The sequence below is a fragment of the Panicum virgatum genome, chromosome 3K (assembly GCF_016808335.1).
Source record: "Panicum virgatum strain AP13 chromosome 3K, P.virgatum_v5, whole genome shotgun sequence".
In the NCBI taxonomy this organism is placed as follows: Eukaryota; Viridiplantae; Streptophyta; class Magnoliopsida; order Poales; family Poaceae; genus Panicum; species Panicum virgatum.
In genome coordinates, this window is record NC_053138.1 from 32004123 (window position 1) to 32018299 (window position 14177).

Consider the following 14177-nt stretch of genomic DNA (forward strand, 5'->3'; position numbering starts at 1 on the left):
AAATGAGATTGATCTGTAGTTAACTATACCGATACGAAACTTTTTGTCGTATATTATGATATGCATTCAAGTCACTTGCTCTTGCCAAAAAGAACAATATTGAGTACACATCCACTGCTACTAAGCCAAAGTAGCAATGCTTAAATACATGTTAAACTATAAATTTTTCAGACAAACCTCCTCCACAAGCCGGCGGCGCTTAGCTCCTCCCATACGATTTGATCTATTTGAACTGAACTGTGAACTTGAGGAAGCAGAAAGAGAGTGCGCAACTAATTTGCAGCAACACAATGAGGCAGCTTTTCTAGTACTGCTATCTTCATCTTCCAGATAGAGGATAACACTCTCTCTAGCAAATTCCAGGAGCTCATGACCCTGAAAGAAATGCACATTTTAAGTTCCAAACACTACCATCAGTCAGCTAAGAGAGCATTTCAAACCTTAAAGTTGAAGTTTGCTAGAGTCCGCAGTGCAAGTTGCACAAGAACAGGACTACTAGAATCCACAAGCTGCTGCAAATTGTTTGACCTGCTTGCTCGACCACCAGAAGCACCTGGCCTTGTAGATGACTTTGGTAGTGCTTGAGATATACAATCCAATAAACGCTCTTGTATTGTGGGCAGCAAAGACGGGATGCTATACGAGATGATGGAGTCACATAACAGCCCTTTAGAGAACAACCACGCAAGGAACTGAGGTGAGGAAAACTTACCTCGTGCTTATAGACTCAAGTGCCTCTACAAGTTTATCAGAAAGACCGGCAGAAAACATAGCATCTAGTAGTCCACTACGTATATGAGGTTCCATTGCAGGACCCATAGCTTTTGCAAAGCTTCCTACACAAGAAATTGCCTCAAGGGATGGCCTTCCTCTGCGAGGAGCAATCTGTAGATGCAAGGTCCCATAAGCATGACAAATTTCAAGTAAACATCAGCATACAATAGGATAGGGCTGCCAAAAACATACCGCATCTTGCAAATGTGGGGTAATTGCTGGTAAATACGGCACAAGTTCAACTCCCAGAGCCCCAGCCATCTCTCCAAGTGCAACAAACCCACTAGCACGCTCATCTGGTGTGCGTAGAACAAAAAGGATATGATCCATGCAAATCTGGGAGGGAGAAGAATCCTTGTCAGGGAAAACCACAGTTTTAACATTCTTATCTTTCCACTGTAACACTAGATTTAGTGGGGAAAGGAAAGCTATAAGAGAAGAATTATGTACTGAGAATAACCTTCAGGTAATTAGTCACAAATCTGTCACGCAGGAAGTGGGCAATTCGAGGAAGAAGTGATGTTATACTACGGCGAACAAGCTGATCTCTGTGCTTTAAATAATCAAGGACTATATCAGCCACTTCTCTGTACCGAGACATCATAAACTCCCCTGTATTCCTAAGATATTCCATGCAGCAAAATCAGAGGATCAGATATTGAACATTGTTGCCAGAACTAAATTATATTATTCTACACCTTTCATGCTGTCATGATAGATCACTGTTCACAAATTACATAATTAGACATGCATCTCATAACTGGAGAAATAATTAGGTATGGATAGGACTAAGGAGTACAGATAAAACATTCTTCAAAATGACTATTAATGGCGTTGTGTTTTTTTTTCATAAGAACAAGAAAGGCATCCAAGACCAACTAACCAGTAAGTTACCTTAGCAATTCTCCAACAGCCAATAATGAGCCATGAATACTATGAACAGAAGCATTCCTGCCAAGCCCAACTTGTGCGGCTTCACACATTCGATAATACCTAGTAGAATCATGAAATCAAAGAATAAGACAGAAACTGCTATAATCGTATAGCAGAAGTGCATTGGTCAAGAGTTGCAGCAAATGATGTGCTTTAGACATTGACACTGATTTATCAACAAAAAAAGGCTCCTGCATGCAGATAATTATTCATAACCTTTAGTCCCAAGAAAAAAAACTGACCAAGAAGAACCCCATCCATATTTCATTTTTAATGAGAAGATTTAAATGTCAACATGATATTAAATCTAAACTCCTAAATTCATTTGTCAAGATTTAAATGCCTTCAGCGAGCAGCCGATCGCCGTCGGCGCTGCTACGGCCGAAGCTGCTCTCGCCGCGGCCCTCCTCGCCGCCAAGACCCACCAGGCTCCACCCTCTGGGTCTGGATCCCGGACCGACCCCCTCCTTGGTGCTCCTCTCACCGGCCAGCCCGGGAGTGGGGGAGGCCGCGGGCGTCGTCGTCGGGGCGGACGTGGTGGTGGTGCTGGATTATATTACAAGATTGTGGAAGTAATTCCAGCAAAAAGTGGAAACTACTACTCCCTCCGTCCTGAAATATAAGGCACTAGAGAGTTTAAAATTGTACCCAAATGTAAAGCATCCTAAGGTCCTTTGGGCCCAATCTTTCTCTCCTCAATTAATTCCGATGGGCCAAGAAGTAATAAAAAGAAGGAAAAAGTCAAGTTTACCTCCCCCAACTTTCACGAAAGTCTGATTTTCCTCCTCTAACTACAATACTGGGTATATTTACTCCTTGAACTATCCAAACTGGTTCAAATGTCCTCCTTGACAGGTTTTGACCCTGGTTTCATCCTTTAAAAAAATCATAGTAAATTATAAAAAAATCATAAAATGGAAAATTCAATTTTGTTGAACCCCACATAAGTAGATCTATACAGTGAATATATAATATGGTATACTTTAGTACAAAGTTTAGTGATGGATGAGGTCACAAGGGATATACAAGGTGAGATCCCTTGGTGTATGCTCTTTGCTGATGATGTGGTGCTAGTTAATGAGAGTAGAGCAGGGGTTAATAGGAAATTAGAGCTGTGGAGACGCACGTTAGAGTCGAAAGGGTTCAGACTTAGTAGGACCAAGACCGAGTACATGATGTGCGATTTCAGCGCGACTAGGCATGAGGGGGGAGATGTTAGTCTAGATGGGCAAGTGGTGGTCCAAAAGGATACTTTTCGGTATTTAGGATCGGTGCTACAAAAGGATGGCGACATTGATGAAGATGTTAGGCATAGAATTTCAGCTGGCTGGTTGAAATGGCGGCAAGCTTCTGGCATCCTTTGTGACAAGAGGGTGCCACAAAAGCTAAAAGGCAAATTCTATAGGACAGCAATTCGTCCGGCGATGTTATACGGTGCTGAATGTTGGCCTACAAAAAGGCAACATGTCCAACAACTGAGTGTAGCAGAGATGCGGATGTTGCGGTGGTTTTGCGGGCACACAAGGAGGGATAGAGTCCGGAACGAAGTTATTCGGGATAGGGTCGGGGTGGCACCAATTGAGGAGAAACTTACCCAGCAGCGGCTGAGATGGTTTGGACATGTCGAACGAAGGCCTCCTGAGGCGCCGGTGCGTAATGGGGTTTTTGAGCGGGTCGATAATGTAAAGAGGGGTAGAGGTAGACCTAAACTGACGTGGGATGAGTCGGTTAAGAGAGACTTTAAGGATTGGAATATCTCTAGAGAGATAGCTTTGGATAGGAGCGCTTGGAGACTAGCTATCAATGTGGCTGAACCTTGAACTTATTTCTTTCGGGTTTCATCTCTACCCTACCCCAACTTATTTGGGAAAAAAGGCTATATTATTGTTGTTGTTGTTGACTTTAGTACAAAGTTTTTGCTGCAGCTTTAAATATATACTTTTTTTGTAAATAATTTATAACTACAGTTTTCGTGATCCAATTATGGTGAAATTTTTATGGTAGGCTAACCATTACATGCCTGAGCTGTACTAAAAATTTCATACTTATTAGATCATTCATGCCTGAGTTATGGTGGGCTAATCATTACATAGTGGTTTTTCTCTTTTTCTTTTATGTTTATTTTGGCTGAATCTTTAAAAAATCATATTAAATCACAAAAAAAAAATCACAAAATAGAAAATTCAATTTTGTTGGACTCCACGTGAGTAGATCTATGCAGTGAACATATGATATGGTATACTTTAGTACAAAGTTTTTGATGTAGCTTTAGATATATACTATTCTATAATTAATTCATAACTACAGTTTTCTTGGTCTAATTATGGTGAAATTTTTGTGGTGGGCTAATCATTACATGTTTGAGCTGTACTAAAAATTTCATGCTCATTGGATCATATAATCCTGTGTTATAGATTTGTAGCTATGAATTAATTACAGAATAGTATATATCTAAAGCTGCAACAAAAACTTTGTACTAAAGTATACTATATTATATGTTCACTGTATAGATCTACTTATATGGGGTCCAACAAAATTGGATTGTCCCTTTTATGATTTTTTTATAATTTACTATGATTTTTTAAGTATGAAACCGGGGTCAAAACCTGTCAGGGAGGACATTTGTACCGGTTTGGATAGTTGAAGGAGTAAATATACCCGGTTTTATAGTTAGAGGAGGAAAATCAGACTTTCGTGAAAATTGGGGGAGGTAAACTATACTTTTTCCTAAAAGGAATGAAGATCTCCTAGATTTTGGTGCAGCAACCAATAGCTGGCCTATAATCTTGCAATTAATTAACCAAACAAGGAACTAATGAGGGGTACATGCGTCTTTTTCCCATCTCTTTATTTTGTTGACAAAAAGCTACAACGCCCTACATAACAGGACAGAGGGAGTAGGGAGTAGGGAGTAGGTTAAAACGACACTTACAACTCATCCATGTCTACATCAACCCCAAAGCCATTAATGTTCAATGAAATATTACTTATACCTTTATTCTCTTTCACAATTATGGTATTCAGTTACTTTCACCTTGGTCAACTCTTGATAGATTATCAAGTACACATTCCAGTTACAAATAACTTATTCTAATTTCCAATTCTGATTCATTTGTACACAATTTTAATGGACAATCAGTTCCGAAAGCAAGAAAACCAGGTCAATTCTTCAATGGGCCATTTAACTGATCAAAGCGAGTTAACACATATTCAAGATCTATGACCCATAGATACTGAATTTGCAGAAAGAATGTGGAGATTAAAAAGAAATTAGGTTTACCATTGTACACGCCATCGAGTCTCCCGTTTTTCAATTACATGGAGACAAGCACGCAGGGCTTCCACTGCTCTTTCACGAACAGCCTGCTTGGGGTCTCTCAGTGCTACCCATATTGCGTCAACAAATTCAGGAACATGAACATTGAAAACTGTTGATGCATTTTCAGCCATCTCCTACAATAACAAAAAAATGCAGATTTATACAAACTATAGAGTGTGCATCTGGGAACAATATTGGCATTAATTTTCAAATATATCAACATGATAGAATATAAATAAAATCACAAATACATACATCTTTTTCACTGGCATGCATGTAATCGAAATGACTTAGTAGTGTATAGCTGTACAAGGTTCGTTACAGGGCAGATGGTAGAGGTGGATTGGTGAAAAGAATTGTATTCACTATTGAGTTGCCTATAATCTGATGTTAATTAATTGGGAGAGGTGGGCAATTAATTAACCCAAAAGAATTGGGAGAGGTGGGCAATTCACTTATATTCCAACATTCACGACAAAATTAGAACATCAGAAGCTACTACCCAATTTCCCTCTGGGTTAATCAGAAACCTTCTTCCATGTCCCATTGCACACTATGTGCTCTAGTTCAGACCTACCAGAGGAAGAATGCAGGGGCAAAATATTGGGACCGCTCAACTTTTTATTCTGCGGTAAGAAGGCTTCGGAGAAAGCTAGCTCGGGCCAAGCTTTTATGACATCAGAACAAGGGATTAAGGCATGACATGGATGTAATTATGTAAACAGCAGCATGTGCGTGCCTAAAAGAGGCAACATTATAATAGATCTTTATAGGGTGCCGATGCTTCAGATTTTTCTTGAATCCTGAATTTGATTTTTTTCCTCAGAAAGAAAACAAAAGAAATTAGAGTTTCATGATCAGGCTCAACAGGTTATTACATAATATAACATTAAGAAGAAGAAAACAGATGGTAGCATACAAAGCAACCTGTCAACGCTACATAGTACAAAGTGCTTTTGGTGGCCTAGTGGCTGATTTTCCAGATCAAACGGTCCCTCGTGAAACAGCCTTTTTGTTTAGTTGATACTAGGTGATTTATGAGGATAATTCAGATAGAAATTGCAGACTGAGATAACTAGAGTTTGCAAATTCATGGGCTAACCACCTAAAGTGCTACTGCTTTTGGTAACCATGCAATATTTCATCCCTCACAATATCCAACTCAGGGCAAGTACATTGGTGTCGTCTTAAGGCGGTCTCATGCAGTGACATGTAATCTTGAGACGACCTACTAGACAAACTTCTACAATAACTTATCTTTTTAGTTGTCTCATAGTTATACCACATTCCTTGATTTGTGGATGAAATAAAGAAATATTTTGAGTTGTATGGCAACAACAACTCATACAATGGTGGGAAGTAGTCTCATACTCCTAAATTTTAGCATATGAGGCAGTTGTTTCGCGAGGCGACCACCTCTTTCTCTCACCTTCATAGTTCTTAAGGCGGTAAGGCAAGTTGCGGCATTCACCCACCTTCCGGACGCCTAGGCGAAGTCTAGGCGACGCCTAGGTGAGGCAAGGCGACGCCTTATGACTGTCCAGAAACAGCAGGAAGGATAGAAGAAAGAGGAAAAAGAAAAAGGAAAGAAGGGAAAGGAGAAGGAGACTGGCCTAGCCCACGAAGAGGCCCATATCTTACTACCCTCAACCCCTCTGCGCCCTCTTCTTCGCAGCAGCAGCGCCGCAGCTCTCTCTCGCAGCTCTTCCCGTCGCTCTTTCTCGCATCTCTCTCGCAGCAGCTGCGCCGCCACTCCAATCTCTCGCCTTCCTCCAAGCATCTGCCTCTTCCCCCTCTTACCCGGCCCTTGGATGGGTCCCTGCTGCCACTCCCCTTCTGAATTGACCGCCGCCGCCGCCGCTCACCAGAAGGAGGTCCGCACCTCTCTGCACTAGTCACCGCCGACCGAGCTGCCAAGAGATGGTGAGGCAGCCGCTTCTTGACCTGCTGCTCCCCTCCCGTTCTTCTCCTCTTCCTCCATTCATCCCTGGCTATTTCTCCTTGATTTTGGCAAGGCGGCGGCGGACGCCCAGACTTTTTTTCCGCCCGGACGACTGGGCGACGCCTTTAAAACCATGCGCACCTTGCTCTCTCTCCTCCACATCACCAAAAATCCTATGTGGCATTGCATGAGACAACCAATGAGACGGATGACGTGTAGCAATGTACCTGCCTTCATTGGTACTAGTAATATTGTTAACTGTGTTCAGACAAATTGAGGTTCTCTTCTCCACATTTCAATATCTGACTGAAGCTATAATTATTTCCTCTTAGGATGCGTTTGGCACAGCTCTGGGCCTGCTCCCCGCCGCTCTAGCTCCAACTTCACGTTGTTCCTGCTCACAGCCGCTCTAGCACCTCGAATAGCCCATTTGGTGGCGCTTCCTTGTGGCTCCAGCTCCGGCAGGCCCGCGGTGGATCAACAAGTAGCAATCGAGCTTCTCCTTCCATGATTTGACCTCATCGAGAAGCAAATCGAGCTCCTCCTCCAACGATTCGATCTCGCGGAGCAGCAAACCGATGTCCTCCTACAAATCAAGGTTCACTGGCCGGAGCAAGGAGAAGAGATGAGGTGAGGTGAGGTGAGGAGAGGTGAGCAGGGGAGGCGAATCGAGCTCCTCTTGTGAATCGAGCTCCACTGGCCAAAGGAGGGAGGCGAGCAGGGGGAGACGAATCGAGCTCCCGAACTCCTCGAGCAAGTAGGCGTGGCGGAGAGAGATCTTGTGGGCGGCCTCGAGTGCTACGGAGAGGGGTGGCATAGCCTCGAATCGGAAGCAAATTGGGGAAAGCAGGTTTTTTCACTCTAACCGTGTAGTGCAAAAGTTGGTAGTCGCTCGAAGCGATTATGGGGAGGAGCGGCCGGAGAAATCACCGTTTGGCAGCACTCCACGAAACCTAGCATGAAGCGGAGCGGAGGGAGCGCTGCCAAACGCGCCCTTAGTGTTTGCGACAAATTAAGGTCCTGGATTGATCATAAGTTGGATGATCCACATACAACTACGTACTAGTTACTACATACTATTTAAAATGGTCGTAATCATATTGGAGTTTATAGATAAATATGTAGTGCTACCTCCCACCAAGTAAATAACAAAAAAAAACAAGTTTTGCTTACATTTCTTCTTGAATGAGAGCATTAGGTCGTAATAAAATCTTCAAATTTTGGAGAAGTATCAAGCTGTACAAGTCAACATCTGTAGATTGCCTCTACAGCTAATTTAAGCTTATACGATAACATCAAGCTAGGGGTTCAGTTTTTGCATGAGCAATTATTTAAGACCATATAGTGTGTTCACACTCTATGCATAGAGTGGTTTGCTTTATTTCTTATTTTTTATTTGATAGAGGGAAACCATTTAGTGATTTATCATTTTTCTTCTAGTGAGAGAGAAACTAGATGTTCTAGTATATCCTGTTCAGTCATGCATGCACTGCACAAGATATCAAAAACAAATAAATAAAGCATACATTACTTTATATAAACATTTTTTTTTTGAAAAAGTCCTTCTATAAACAATACCTCCCATGTTTAGTAATATATTTAGTACTAGAAAGGAAGACGAAAAATTATATACAAAATTCATGATGGAAGGCTTATTTGCATGTAAAAGATTGCAAAAGACTGATCAGTTCAACTTACTTTGAGAATAAGTACAGCTGCAAATCGGCGATATTCCACTCGATCACCTTTCAGCCACCCCAAAGCCGTTTTAATCTTTTAAAAAGAAAGGTTATCAACAAAAAATAAAAATATTTTCAAAACAAATTTGAAACAACTATGGCTCACCTGTCGCTCCACTTCATCTGCAGTCATTGCTCCACCTGCTTTTGCCAAATGACCCAGCACTGTGCTTGCTGGAACTAAGATTTCAGGGTCACGCTTCACGTCAAATACATTCCTCAAGAAGCTGGCAAACTTAGAAACTTTGGAAGCACCTTCTCCAAAGGGCATATCAATTAAGGCATCAATAGAACGGAGAGCCAGTAAATTTTCAGCAATATCATTGCTCTGCAGTAAACTAGATATCTGCTCATAGAGCTGATCCATAAACCTTAGAAAAGCTTCACCACTAAGATCCCGTGCTTCCTCCTCAACATGTTTACGTAGCGCCGCAGCAATGACATCCTAGAAGCAACATGAAAATCCAATTATAAATAGCTATAAGGAATACAAAAGCCAAGAAAAAGACACTATGCAGTTCAAAATAAAGAAAGTATTTGTTGACGAAACAAAAGAATCGTGTCAGGCACCAAAAGTTCTTAGGTTTAGCCGTCCGAAAAGCTTAAACATGGAAACAAACCCTCGTCAGAAACAAGGCTATTGAAGGAATGTTACAATCAACACATAAGGCATATTTGAGGACCATTTGTTTCACATTATCATCCTCATCGGAACAGGTGCTCATGGTCTTCTTAAGACATCTGACAGATTCTTCGACACTTGACGCCACCTGAACAAACCGTATGCTGCGAGCACAAAGAACTGGAATCTTCTAGATCTAGACACTCAAAAGACTGCAACCCATACACTCCGGATACTGCCAAAAGGAAGAACCTCACCATGTTCATAAACCCCAAACCTCCCACATTGTCACTAGTCACTACCGACACAAGCATATAGAAACATCGCAATAAATAGCAGCAGTAAGTGATCCAACCATATTCACGGATGAAGTTCAGAACAGAAACTCACGCCCATCATCCACCACTAGCCGGCACTTGCGTCATGCCCTACCAAGCAACACCCAGCTAGGAGCAATGCACGCGCTCATTTAAACCAAGTAAAATAGCACAGTATCCCCACACGAACCGACAACGGTGCAAAACCCTAGCCCCAATCTTAATCGCAGAGTCATGCTCTAGTGGAGACGCAGACGCAACGGAATCTCAGGAATCCGGGGAGGATGAAAGCGAGGCACGCACCGCTCCCAACGAGATGTAGACCGCGATGTTGAATGCGTGGTCCTTGGCGATCAAATCTGCGCGGACGAGAGGGGAATCTCAATTAATTTCGGCGGAACCAAAGGGGCTCCGCGGGCGCAACTAACACACGGAGCCCGGGTGGGATTTGCCGCGGGGGAGGAGTCTGGCGTACCTTTGGGCTTCTTCCCGATCTCCGGGAAGTGCGGCGAGGGCTTCATCATGGCTGCGGCGGCTCCAGCGCCGGCGCGGCGGCGAGAGGAGGAGGAGGCGGCGGAAGGGGAGGGGAAGGGTTTAGCTCCCGCAAGCCCGCGCGGCAGGAGCGGCGGAGTGGGTTCCCCCCCTGATACCCGCCTCCGACGTCACGGCTCAATCCTCTCGAAAGGAAGTGGAGGCAGCGCGGCGGCGAGCGCGACAACTCCGGCGGCCGAGACTCCGCCGCGGGTGAGAACTCGTGCCCCTGCCTCCCCTGCGCGAGAAAGAACCCCCTCCCGTTTCGCTCGCCCCTGTCACGTGAGCCACGCGTGGAGCCGTTGGATGGAATGGACGGCGGATGCGGCGCCGACACACCGCACGCGCGTGACGTGGCGGCCCGATCCGGCAGCGCGGCCTGGCGCCACACTACTCTGGGTCCCGTTTGGTTTGTTTGCGGTAGGAGATATAGCAAACTTTGACTAATAATTAAGAGTATTAAATAAAATTAATTTATAAAATTAATTTCACAACTTTGCACTAACTTCACCACACGATTAGAGGTTAGTTATTGTACTATTACTGTAGCCAATCATCGATTAATTAGCGTCATTAGATTCGTCGCGAAAAGTTACACCCATCCGTGAAAAAATTTTACAAATAAACTTCGTTTAATATTTTATGCATATAAAATTCTCTTTTTGCGATAGGCGGAACCAAACAGGACTGTATGATCCTCGGAAGCGTCTTATATCAAACAAAAAAAAGCCTCGGAAGCGGAAAATTGAAATCGATGATGCTTCTCGTGGGGGCGCTGCTTCTTGTCTCTGCTCCTGGTCTTATATCCAGGGTATTGTACCATGATCCAATTTTACCAATTAAGGTGTACTAATTTTCCTTTAAACATTAGAGTGTGCACCAGGGTAATTTTTAACATGGCTTCGCCCTTGCTCAAATCTCATTTATCTTAATTATAATAAAGTAACTAACTAATCCTACCAGTTTGTTACTGAATCCTTAATTCCTTTTGCCGTTTTCGGTTACTCACTTCATCTTTTGTGCGTTTTGCCGTTCTCGATTTCGTCACTCCATCCTTCATGCATTTTGCCGTTATCCGTCCATCACTATGAGCCTATTTGGTAGTGCTTGCTTCATCTGCAGCCGCAACTACAGCAAGCACTACCGACCGCGGTTTATGTCACTTTGCATTTCGCTCCCCAACTCATGTCTCACACTTTACTGTTGCGAAAACGTCCAATTTTCCATTATATATGTATTTTAATGTGCATTGTACATTTCAATTCTTCTAATTTTGCTCTTCATATTGTCATGAGACAAGGAGAAGGAAAGGGAGCAGCATACAAATCAACAAAAACGGATTGAGAGAGTAGTAGTTCATGAGAAATGTGCTAGATCATCGTGTTTCATGTACATGCTCATTGTTATTCTAGGCATAATTTTAAAATAAGTAATTAGTCATTCATGCATTCCCGCATTTCGTGATTCCCCATCCGTTCTGCGCCTTCCTACATCTATATATTGTGGATCTCGGCTGAGTGAGTAGGTGCAACATGCCAAAAACCCACATGCATATATTCCTTCGAAATAAAGTCCATTCCTTTTCCTCAAGCGATACTAGCCCTTGTGCACATCTCGCAGCTCGCCCTAACTCTCGTGAAGATGCTTAGTTCTTCCCTACCTTCTGAATGTGCATCCTTGATTCCGCCCACTATAATTTGGTTTCTCCATGATGTTGTGCACACAAGATGGAAAGACAACACACATACATAAGTAAATGAACTTCGCTAGGTAATAAGGGTACCAATGTATCACTCAGATTCTTTAGTCTGGATATTTACCTATTATTTGTATCACTTAGGTTCTATCATGACACAAAAAAAGAACTTAATAAATTAGTGGCAGTGTTAAATATTTTTGCGGGTGGCCATGCAAATTTGTTAACTAGACATTCACTAATGTTTTTGTTTCATAAATGTATAAGTTTTCATATGAGACTTCATTTTGGAAAACTAAGGTACTTTTTTATATTTGATGCTTGTTAGCTCGAATTTAAACTAATCAAGTCATATTTAAAAGAATAGAGGAGTACTATTTGTGGGCAAAAGGATGGATGGATGGATACTCATATGTCAAGTTATATTTGATGCTTATTTTGCTAGAAAAGGGTAGAATTTATCTTTCAGACGGTGGCTGGACGAGGCGCAACAAGAGAAATTGAGAAAAATGAGAGATATGTTAGTCCCATGTGCATTATCGAGTAGCAGAAACCAGCCTAAATGGTTGGGTGAAAAAAGGTGGGAAGTTTTCTATCTCAATATAAATCTTGGTGTGAAGCGGAGACCGGAGATAGAAATAAAAGATTATGGAAAGCAAAGATTCCATTGAAGATCAAAATCTTTATGTGGCTAATCAAAGTGAATGCAATCTTAACCAGAAACAACTTGGCAAGAAAAGGGTGGAAGTGTGATAAAACCTGCTCCTTTTCTGCTAATCCTGAAAGTATTGAACACCTATTCTTTGGTTGTGTGATGACTAAATATTGTTGGAGTCTTGTTTCAATTGTGATTGGTGCTGATTGTAGACCTGCTTCTTTGAACCAATACTGGGTTTGGGCTAATAGATTTATGCCGGCTCATAAAAAAATCCATATGATTGGCCTAGCAGCCATTTGCTGAGCAATTTGGAGAATGAGAAACTCCATTTTCTTTGAGGATATAAAAAAATGCAGATCACCTACTAAAATTATTTGCTTGGCTTCCTCATTTATTTTGTATTGGTCAGATCCGCAAAGTTCCGACGACAAGGTCGAACTGAAGGTAGGTGCCGAGGCCCTCAACAACACGGCGCTGCTAATCCACCCACAGCCCACAGGAAGCCCCACCTGATGATGCGGGGATGGTTCTACTTTAGTAGTAGCTGGCTTCCCTGCGCGTGCACATACCTCTCGTTAAAAAGATTTGGTTCCTAGTCTAGTTCGCTTAGTCCCCTCGGTCTGTTTCGTTCTGAGCTTTGTTCTCTTGGCTTGGGTGGCTGCGTCCCCCGTTGGTGCTAAAACCTGGGTTGAGACCTGTTATGTTGCACGCTGTTTACTTTTGCGCTAAACCTCTACCGCACTTTGTAATTTCATTGCTTTGTTAAGTAATGATGATGAAATTCGGGCATGGCCCACACTGAAGAAAATGAATTTGTACTCCTTAGCGCAGAACTACCTTCCTAAAAAGTAGTCTAACCTTACCGTACCGGAGAAGGCAAACTATCTGCACCCAGGAAATATTTAGGCTCCGTTTGGCTGTTGATATTGGAGGGTGTGGCATTGAATTGGGTTCAATACCAAAACAGCCATGATATTGAAATGGCCACAATTCGAATTCTATTGTTTGGATGAACATTGCATTAGACCTTGGAATCCTAAGAAGGAAAACAATTCGATTCCTGTTTGGATGTATAAACATGGAATTGAAAGAGGGGGCTAGAAGTGGACATCGTCGCCGGCTGAGGAGAAGGCAGGCCACTGCTCCTCTCACCTCCCAACCCTGGCACTCCTTCGTCATCGACCTCGAGGCCGAATCGATCTCCGCCGCGCCGCATCGAGGGTAGTAGAGGCCAGGAGGGGCAGGGAGGAGCGCCGTGGCGGGCTGGCGGCGGCGGAGCAGGACGCGGCGGCAGAGAGGAGCGGAGCAGAGCGGAGACGAGCAGATGGACCTACGCAGCAGCGAAGGGACCGGCACGGTGGCTTCGCGAGGCGCGGAGAAGCAGGAGGAGACCGGCGCGGTGGATTCATCGCGCGAGAGAGAGGGAGAGGGAGAGGCGGCAACAGTCTCGGGGGCGGCTGGACCCGGCGGAGGGCCAGTGGGCGCTGCTGCCGGCGCCGCCCAGGCCAGCGGAGAAGGGGATGAGAGGGGATCTGTAGGAGCGACGGCGCAGGACCTGCTGGTGGCCGCCATGGGCAGAGAGCAGGGAGAGGGGAGCGGGGAGGAGAGGAAGAGGGAACGGGGAGCATGGAGAGGGGCGCGAGGAG

General features: G+C 43.6%; 1 protein-coding gene and 1 long non-coding RNA gene across 3 annotated transcripts in view; both read right to left on the minus strand.

Annotated features, from left to right (window-relative positions):
- Nucleotides 1-10448, minus strand: part of LOC120698991 (serine/threonine-protein kinase TOR) — a 36901-nt gene extending 26453 nt beyond the window's left edge. For both annotated transcript variants that reach the window (XM_039982812.1, XM_039982810.1), the window contains exons 1-11: nucleotides 10122-10448; nucleotides 9950-10005; nucleotides 8814-9152; nucleotides 8667-8741; nucleotides 4988-5160; nucleotides 1669-1767; nucleotides 1235-1394; nucleotides 967-1110; nucleotides 713-885; nucleotides 441-636; nucleotides 178-375 (exon numbers count right to left, since the gene is read on the minus strand). In XM_039982812.1, coding sequence (XP_039838746.1) covers nucleotides 178-375; nucleotides 441-636; nucleotides 713-885; nucleotides 967-1110; nucleotides 1235-1394; nucleotides 1669-1767; nucleotides 4988-5160; nucleotides 8667-8741; nucleotides 8814-9152; nucleotides 9950-10005; nucleotides 10122-10170 — 1662 coding nt within the window. In that variant the 5' untranslated portion in view covers nucleotides 10171-10448. The remainder of the gene's footprint in view (nucleotides 1-177; nucleotides 376-440; nucleotides 637-712; nucleotides 886-966; nucleotides 1111-1234; nucleotides 1395-1668; nucleotides 1768-4987; nucleotides 5161-8666; nucleotides 8742-8813; nucleotides 9153-9949; nucleotides 10006-10121) is intronic.
- On the minus strand, nucleotides 1946-2793 carry LOC120698993. The gene is made up of 2 exons (XR_005685154.1): nucleotides 2459-2793; nucleotides 1946-2319 (listed from the first exon to the last, which is right to left on the minus strand). It is a non-coding gene; the product is annotated as an uncharacterized LOC120698993 (long non-coding RNA).
- Nucleotides 10449-14177: the final 3729 nt, after the last annotated feature.